Source organism: Zea mays, chromosome 6, assembly GCF_902167145.1.
Source record: "Zea mays cultivar B73 chromosome 6, Zm-B73-REFERENCE-NAM-5.0, whole genome shotgun sequence".
Lineage (NCBI taxonomy): Eukaryota > Viridiplantae > Streptophyta > Magnoliopsida > Poales > Poaceae > Zea > Zea mays.
In genome coordinates this window covers 168,732,285-168,742,124 of record NC_050101.1, presented here as the reverse complement: position 1 = coordinate 168,742,124, position 9,840 = coordinate 168,732,285, and the positions used below count along the sequence as shown (strand labels likewise).

The 9,840-nt window shown below is 45.2% G+C and overlaps 1 protein-coding gene across 1 annotated transcript; it reads right to left on the bottom strand.

Annotated features, from left to right (window-relative positions):
* Positions 1–207: 207 nt before the first annotated feature.
* LOC100303966 (pollen allergen Phl p 2) lies at positions 208–860 on the bottom strand. The gene has a single exon (NM_001165517.3). The coding sequence runs from the start codon at positions 780–782 to the stop codon at positions 420–422; it is 363 nt and encodes a 120-aa protein (NP_001158989.1). The 5' UTR covers positions 783–860; the 3' UTR covers positions 208–419.
* Between the last annotated feature and the right edge of the window lie 8,980 nt (positions 861–9,840).

Here is a 9,840-nt window from a genome sequence, read left to right as displayed (position 1 = left end):
GAGCTTCTTACCAAAGGTCCATGGTTATATGACCGATGAAAATGGGCATGAACCACATCATTCCTTACAAGTGAAAATCGATAAAACGAACTTCATTGATCTAGTAATAGAAACAAAAGCAACAAAGCATTTCATAAGTATCAAAACATTGGAAAATCAAATGAACAAGCATCTGGATAATGAAGGTGGACCAGATCAATATATTTCTCCCCAAAAAATCTTGAATAAAAGTGTATTTTAATCTATGTAATCATGCATATCAACCTAACGCAATAAGGCGCAAGAAGGGACATGTAGCATAACTTTTTTCTTGGCTCGTGTGGTGCCTCAATATAACCAAAGAAAAAAATTAAATATTAGCTCGCTGGCACTTGGTCCAGATGAGCTCTCTCAAAATATTATTTGTCATAAGAGGCTAATCAGATGTTGAGGGTGGTCTTGTAGGTGGTGCCGGCCTTGAAATTGGCGGGGATGACGTCGTCGGCGATGCGGTAGCCACCGGACTTGACAGCGAAGCGGATGCAGAGGGGGTACTTGAGCGGGGTCTTGGTGTCAAGCGTCCAGGTGCCAGTCGGACCCTCCTTGAGCGTAAAGGAGAAGTCGTCGCCACCGTGCTCCTTGATCTCCACGTCAGAGATGGTGGCAACGTTGGGGGTGAGGACCAAGTGGCCAGGCTTGGAGCCCTTGCCGACCTGGAAGGTGAGCGGGGTGGTGCACGAACCGACCGCGAATAGCGTTGCTAGCGCCACCGTGGCAAGCAAGATGGATGACCTAAAGGCCATTGCTCTTGGCAATCTAGCGAGCCAGGTATTTATTTGTGTGCACTTGTTTCTTTGACGGATGTGTGTATGTGTCTGTGTGGGATCGATGTTGCAATTAGGCATGTATTTATGGACGACAGAGTCAGAGAACGTACGGCATGCCACAAACATCGCTGGTTGGATTATTTTTGTTCCTTCATAAACCCCATCCAACTTGTTCAAAGACCAACACACCACATGTACAGAATTGTTATAAGTAGGTTCGAGCTCGGTGGCCATGCTTTCCTCTCACACAAAAGTTAAAAACAAACACAGGACATGCACTCCTCTCGTAAAAGAAAGGAGAAGAAAAGCAAAAGCATACAGTCCCCATAAACTCTCTACTTATTTCTTTTTTAAAAAAAGCTACAAACAATAAATCACCTTCACTCTTGTTCCAACCCTTTCCTCGTTTTATATATATATATATATATATATATATATATATATATATATATATATATATATATATATATATATATATATATCCTTCACTCTTGTTCCACTCGCTTTTAGAATTCTTTTTTAAATTATGTAACCTATAAACAACAAATAACACTCATGTGCCAATCCCTTTTTAGATTCTTTTTAAAAATAAATTACAAATGTAGACGCTCGGATAACATCTAGATTCTTGAGATTGAGAAGTAATCGTTGGAACCCTGTGGGTAGATTCCACCATAAGTGCCCTTACCAGCCAAGCTATGCTTAGGCCCTGTTTGGCACAGCTGGTGCTTGTTGAAAAAGCAACTTATCTGAGAAGCTGGTGAAAAGCAGCTTCTGCTTGTTGGCTTCTTTTAGTGTATTCTGAGAAGCAGCTGAACTAATAACCTGCTGCAGAAGCTGCCTGTTTGGGAGAACTTCTGCTTAAATTTGTGAAGAAGCTAAAAATAAGCTGTGCCTTAGTCCAGTCACTTTTTTCGCTCTAGTGTAGACTATTATATATTGATTGTGTTCTCGATGTAACAATACCAAGAATATTTATTTAACATTTTCTTTTATTACCCTAATTTAAAGCTCGAAAAGAAATTATCACATCACAATATTTAATAGGGTTATGGTTCGTCATTTCACATTAACTTTTTTTGGCATTGCTTCTATAGTGAAGCGCCCCAATCCTTTGGGATTCAAATGTGATACAATTACTAGTCCCAGGAGCCTAGATTTGCTTAAACGAGACAAACCTATAAAGGTGGCGATCAATTTTAAGAGTTGGTCCACAACTCGGGACATATCATCAGAGTGGGGCTGAAACAGCCCGATATACGCAGCGAAGCAAATCAGTGGTCCAACAGCCACAAGCAAGGTTGGGAACAGTCGTAACTCTTACCCGATCTCCTTTTCTGAAAAACAACAAATAAGCAAGGGTGAGTACAAACGTACTCAGCAGCCCACCTTCACCCGCGGAATGGGGAAATCAGATATAATGCATGGAATATGTGGAGCTCAGCATATTTGCAGAAACAACAATATTTTATGCAGGGTTATTTTGAAAAACATTTTGTATTTTGCAAAATGCATCCTCTCCAAAAGGAGCAGGAAGTTTTTTAGTATAGAACGAAATCCCCTGGACTAAACCATCCAGGTATCTTAGCAGTTTCCCACTGGTTTTCATTTTCAAAAACAGCTACTGGACTTCCCGTCCACCATAGCTCACGGCTCAACCGCCGGACCTTTTAAAACCCACTTTTCTCAAAAGCACCTTTCTTTTTGGAAAACAAAACATTAATTGCCATACCACACCAGACTCATCCATTCCTGTGGACATGGACTATTCGAATAGGTTTTCAACTCTGCGCAGAGGTGTACACTTTACCCGCTAGTCCAGTTTCAGCGATCTCACCGTCGTGAGACCCGAATGCCGAATCTCTTTCTTTCCTCGCATGTCCTAACCTTAACGGTTATACCGGAAGGAGTCAGGCCACCGCCATGCCCAAACCAGACAAAACATTCCCCCTCCTTATCCTCCCGGTGCTCCCCAGCCTTCATAACCCTGGGGTTGGACCGTACGAGTTCAGATTGAGTGACTGCCCACACAGTCTCGAGTGGTTGTACTTATCATGAGTATAGGTAGTGAAAGATGACAAACCGGTCCTTATATGAGGGGACAATCCTTCTGCTCACACCTAAACCAGTTGAGCCATCACCTTAGGCCCTCCCCTAAACCAGGAAGTCCCTGATCATCCCTACTCAAAGGTGATAAGGGTGAAAACCCTTCATGATACACATTTTGAAAAGCATTTTCTTTTGAAAACTCACACCTTTCCTCAAATCATTTGTAACAAATATATCAGGGATTGATTGCGGCAAGCAGCTGGGTGGCCATAATAACTTGTCTCAAAATCATATCATGCATAAAATAATAGGCTGAGGGTTGTGGTTGAAAAATCATAGGTAATTTATGCATCAAAGGGATCCAGTGAGCTTGTCGTGCTTATCCGGCGAAGGGGAAAGGAGAGCTCGCGGAACTGGCTTCTAGCTCCACTGCCTGGCGTAGACTTGCAGATCTGGCCTCCACGAGACGGCACGAACGCTCCGATAACTATGCAACATGAACAAGCAAACATACAAACAAGCAAGTATACCAACAAATATTTAGTATAGTGGTCAGAATAGCGATATATGGATGGGCAGTATTGAGTAGAATCTGTGTCATGTGGTGTTGAGGTACTACTAGTGGTGGAGCGGAGGTGCTTACCAGGAGGGTGGACTGGAGGCGAAGCGACACTGTGCGTGTAGCCGGCAGAGCGGAGTAACTGAGTGGGTGGGGTGTTTGCCTTGGCTGAGGGTGTTGAGTGTGTGGAGCGGGAGAGGGTAGCTGGGTGTATTTATAGCTGGGTGTATGTGGTGTAGCTCAGTGAAGTTCACTATTGGTGATAATAGTGATGAAAGAATCGTCTGACTTAGCATGGACAGGAGAGTTATAGGCAGAATATGGGACAAGAGAATTTTGGGAGTTTTCTGGATTATAAACCATGCTTAAGGGATGACATGGTTGGATAGGGAATAGTTTGACAAGAATTTTAGAAACAAGAATGACTGAAATTTGAGTTTGGATGGAGGAGTTTTGGATTTTATAATCATAGGGAGAAAAAGAAAAGGAAAGGAATATTCTAGAATTTGAATATTTAAAGATATTTGGTAAATACAAATGTATTTTTGAGCGGGGTGCGAGGAATTATTTTTGGGCTTTTCTTGGGCAGAGGTTTATGTTGGTGGGAACTGTTCCTACCTACTGTGTCTCATCAGACAACAGTAAAGCGGGACCCAAATAGCTGGAATGCTGTGGTATTCTGGTCCAAGTGGGCTGTGGTATCTTGGGCCAGGTTTTATAGGATTGAAGACGTATCCATACAAACATGGTTCGCCTTTCTTTTTGGAAGTCTGGCTTGAAAGAATCCCAAAGTTAAGCATGCTCAACTTGGAGAAATCTGGGATGGGTGACCAGATGGGAAGTTCCCTACTGGAAGGAAAATCATAGTCACTAGAGTTCGTATGACTGGAATATGGGTCTAGCTGGTCTTAGGTGGACTGGACAGCATGACGGATGAGTAGTTGAAATTTGGGGTGATCAGATGATCGATGAATAGTAATGATGACGGTGAATAGTGATGGTGAATAGTTCGTATTAACGAACGATGAATAGTGACGATGAACGAACGATGAATAGGAACTATGAACGAACGATGAACGATCGAATGATCGAACGAATGAACGATCGGAATTTCGGCAGCATAACGGAAGGAAAAAGATTATTTGGACGAACGAACGGACGAACGAACCATGAACGATCGGACGAACGAACGAACAAACTAAGAACAGGTGGACGAACGATCGAAGAACGACCGAACGATCCTTGTGCTAGTGTGTGCTTGTGTGGGAAGTGGAGTGGGAGTGGGCGTGTGGGGGGGAGGTAGTTGCCATGAAATGGCTTGGGGTGGGATGAGAGGAGGCCCTTGCCCCTCTATTTATAGCCATGGTGGGGGGATTAGGGGGAGGGATGAGAGGATTAGTGGGAGGATGAGAGGATTAGTGGGAGATTAGCATGGATTTGTCTTATATGAGTGAAATTAGCTTATATAGCTCATCGTATGACACCGGAGGCATACGTATACGTATGAGCATGAGAAAAGTTTTGAAGAAAATATTTGTAGGGACTTGAAAAATGATTCTGAAGGTATTTCTGAGGAAGAAAATACTTGGAGATATATCGGTGGAATATTTGGGCAGTATTTTTGGAAAGAAATTGAGGGGATCACTAGGGAAATATCTGGGCAGTATTTCTGGAAAGAATTTGAGGGGGATCACTGGGGAAATATTTGTAGGATATTTGAGGAGGATTTTGGAGAGAATATAGACCACTATATTTTATTTGCTGATATCAACTCGCAAACAAACATTTTGAAATGAAATTTGAAATTCATTTTGAATTTAGAGCAAGTTTGAGAAAATTTCAAGATTTGAATTTTTGGGATGCTACAAATCTACCCCACTTAAAAGGAATCTCGTCCTCGAGATTCGGCTTAGAAGGGTTATGGGTATTGCTTTACTTCAGCTACATATCTTCACTTTGCAGACTCTTCGAGGAGATGGAACTTCAACAAAATTTAGCCTTTGAGGAGCATCTGGTTGCCGATTGCAAACGCTGATTCTGGCTACTCAAGATCATCTTCAGGCTTCTAGGTTTCGCTTGGCAGCTAGCTTATTGAAGAAGCATCGATGCCAACACGCAAACCTTTCTCTTGCGAACTCCCACATGGATTCCTTCCTTGATTAGTCTTCTGGTGCTTCATCAACGAAACTTGGGTGACCACATCTCATCCAGAAACTTATAAGCTTCGTTGATTTGGTCTTCCACAAGCTTGCTACAAGCCTTCTTCTTTTTCTCCATAGCAGGAACCTTGCTGGAACACTACCCCACTTAAAAAGAATGAGGGTAGGGCTCTTGAATTTTGGGGATTTGAACTCATTGAAATACCTCATAACAAGGGTGTTACGGGGCCTTCTTCTGATGTTGCTGCTTGACCAGGCTGCGGAGAAATGACTGACACAGGGTTGATTCTGGGAGAACCTTCTTCTTATCTTCTCTTCACTATCTTCTTTTCACTGACCCTTTCTTTCCCTTTGCTCTTCCCACTAGAGGATTCTATCAAAGAGTATTACCATCATACAGAGGAGGAAACTGAAGATGTTGAACCATGTACAACAGTTTTCAACCCAAGAATCACCAAACATTGTGATCTTAGGGGCGAGTGAGTGGAAAAATGGAGTTGCTTGCGATTTGGCAGAGGGGATTTTATCAGGACTGTTTTGCTTTGAGCGAGATGGGGATTGAGGGAGCTGGTGGGGGGAGGTTTATAGGCGAGCGGGGGTGCTCGAGGGGGTGTGGAGTGGTAGTGATGGAGCAGGTGACACGAGGCAAAAAGTGCGATGGAGGGGGATGGTGTTGCTGGCGGTAATGGTGGTGGGTGCGCTGCAAAAGGGGGGCGTGGGGCGGTGGTGGTGCGCATGGAGGCAGGCACGCGTGCGGGGGGCACGGGTGAGTGGTGGGGTCAATGACCCTGATGTTTGTGGTCTCTGATTCCAAGAATCTTTGCCTCTCTGTATGGTAATAACTCCTTCTGTCCTCTTTTTCTGTTTACTTTGACTTAGAGGAATTGCTTTGATTCTCACGGTCAGTCCTTTTGACTGAGCGGCTGGATAGGTTTCTTCTGTAGCTTATTCCAGGCTTCAAGGGTAAGCTTCTCGGTATCTTCTTGGGTAAGGCACTTTTCTCTTGAGATGGGTTAAGGGGAGAATGGAAGCATAAGATGAGGATTACTCTAATTTGTGATCTATGTTTTTAGAGAAAACCTTTCTTAAAAAGAAAGAAAACACACAAGCTCAACAATGATAAGCACAAACAAATCAAATATTTTGAGTAAGGGAAGAATAGAGTTTTTCCAAAGCACGGACTACTCAGATTTGGGGGCTAAGCATAACTACTATTGCTCGGCTCCTAAATTGAGAACTATGCTAAATGCGACTTATGAGCACTAACGTTAAAGCATCACATATGCACTCAAAAGAGAAGAAAACATCAAGCGGAATTCATTTTGAAATGCCCTAGGGGGCCACACAAATAGAGTTTTGCAAAACACGAGTCTACACGATTACCTCTCATACATGCAGGGCTCTAGCCAAAGTGAAGAAAAACTTCACTACCCAATGCATGCAGAGGACTGGGCATAACTAACTTCAGACCAGGCAACTTCTCTTCTGGCGAGGCTTGCACACAACTTCAATCTGAGACATCTCCTGGATGGGTCAAGAGGGAGCTGATGTTGATGACTTCTTCTGGCGGCGATTGAGATGGCAAAACGGGGTTGAACTCTTCTTCAAGTGGGACTGACTCTTGTAGCTCCACAAAGGGTGGCGGTGCTGGCGGGGTGCTCGCAGCTTCTTCTTTGATCTCACGGGACAGTGCTGGAATCTTCTTCATGGTGAGGGGCTCAAACAACTCTGGCGGGGAATCTTGGGAGGATTCTGAAAGGGAAATGTGCCCTTGGGCCATTTCTAAGTATTTTGGTGATTGAGTGCCAACACAAGTGCTTAAATGTAAATCTATGCCCATGAATGGACAAAGTGCAAATCAGGAGCAAAGGTATGTTTCCATGTCTTAGTACATTGGTTTTGTGTACTAATATACTTGTCTAAGTATCAGAAACAGGAAGAAGAAGAAAAGAGGGGAGTTGGCTGTGTTCAGCCAAGAGGCTGTTCGGTCTGGAGCACCGGACTGTCCGGTGGTGCACCGGACAGTGTCCGGTGGTGCACCGGACAGTGTCCGGTGCGCCAGGCTGACTCGGCGTGAAGTGGCCGCTCTCAGGAATTCGCCGACGGCGTACGGCTAAAATTCACCGGACTGTCCGGTGTGCACCGGACTGTCCGGTGAGCCAACGGTCGGCGAGCCAACGGTCCGCCGCGGATTCTGCGCGCGACACGTGGCCAAGCCAATGGTCGGAAGGGGGCACCGGACTGTCCGGTGTGCACCGGACATGTCCGGTGCGCCAACGGCTCCCGCATCTGCAACGGTCAGCTTCGCCATTTAAGGAAGGAAATCGGGCACCGGACAGTGTCCGGTGTGCACCGGACTGTCCGGTGCGCCCGACGACAGAAGGCAAGGATGGCCTTCCAGATTTGTTCTCAACGGCTCCTAGCTGCCTTGGGGCTATAAAAGGGACCCCTAGGCGCATGGAGGAGGACACCAAGCATTCCTACAACATTCCTAAGCACCAAGACATCGATCTCACGCATTCGTTTCATTGTGATAGCATCTAGAGCTCTTGTTGAGTTGCGAACTCTTTGAGTTGTGTTGCGAGCTCTTGTTGCAACTTGTGTGCGTGTTGTTGCTCTGATCTTTTGAAGTCTTATGTGCGTTGCTCATTCCCCCTTTGCTCTGTGTTCTTTGTGAACTTCAATTGTAAGGGCGAGAGGCTCCAAGTTGTGGAGATTCCTCGCAAACGGGATTGAGAAAAAGCAAGCAAAACACCGTGGTATTCAAGTGGGTCTTTGGACCGCTTGAGAGGGGTTGATTGCAACCCTCGTCCGTTGGGACGCCACAACATGGAGTAGGCAAGCGTTGGTCTTGGCCGAACCACGGGATAAACCACTGTGTCGTCTCTGTGATTGATCTCTTGTGGTATTGTGTTTTGTTGAGACTCCTTTCTAGCCACTTGGCATTCATTGTGCTAACACTTAACAAGTTTTTGTGGCTATAAGTTTAAGTTTCACAGGATCACCTATTCACCCCCCCCTCTAGGTGCTCTCAATTGGTATCGGAGCCGTTCTCTTCAAGAAAGGGACTAACCGCCCGAAGAGATGGATCCTAAGGGGAAGGGAATCGTGATCAACGACAAGGAAAAGGAGTCCTTCATCAACGAGCCAAAAGATGACAAATCCAACGACTCTGGCTCGGGCCACAGACGTAAAGATGGGAAGAAGAAGAAGACAAGACGTATCAAGGAGATCGTCTACTACGACAGCGACGAGTCTACTTCTTCCCACAAGGACGACGACTACGACAAACAAAAGACGGTTAACTCAAACTTTTCTTTTGATTATTCGCGCATTCCACACAGCTCAAATGCTCATTTGCTCCCCATTCCACTTGGCAAGCCTCCTCACTTTGATGGAGAGGACTACGGATTTTGGAGTCACAAAATGCGTACACACCTATTTTCTCTCCATCCAAGCATTTGGGAGATTGTGGAAAGTGGAATGAAATTTGATAGCTCGGATAGTCCTTCGTTTATTAATGAACAGATCCATAAAAATGCACAAGCTACTACTGTGTTGCTAGCCTCTTTGTGCAGGGACGAGTATCACAAGGTGAGCGGCTTGGACAATGCCAAGCAAATTTGGGACACCCTCAAGATCTCTCATGAGGGGAATGATGTCACCTTACTCACCAAGATAGAGTTGGTGGAGGGCGAGCTCGGACGATTCGTGATGATAAGGGGCGAGGAGCCGACGCAAACATACAACCGGCTCAAGATCCTTATCAACAAAATAAGGAGCTACTGAAGCACGCGATGGACGGATCACGACGTCGTCCGCCTAATGCTAAGGTCATTTACCATTCTTGATCCTCATCTCGTGAACAATATTCGTGAGAATCCCAGGTACACGAAGATGACGCCCGAGGAGGTACTCGGAAAATTCGTAAGCGGGCGGATGATGATCAAGGAAGCAAGATACGTGGATGACGCCTTGAATGGACCGATCAACGAGTCTCAACCCCTTGCTCTCAAGGCAACAAGAAGCAAGGAGGCGCTACCTAGCAGGGTGGCACAAATTGAGGCGGCCGGACTTAATGATGAAGAGATGGCCCTCATCATCAAAAGATTCAAGACGGCGCTTAAAGGTCGCAAGGGACAGCCAAGCAAGACCAAAGCCAAGGGGAAGCGTTCGTGCTTCAAATGTGGTAAGCTTGGTCATTTTATTGCTAACTGTCCCGACAATGATAGTGATCAGGACCAAGGGAACAAGAGGGAGAAGAAGA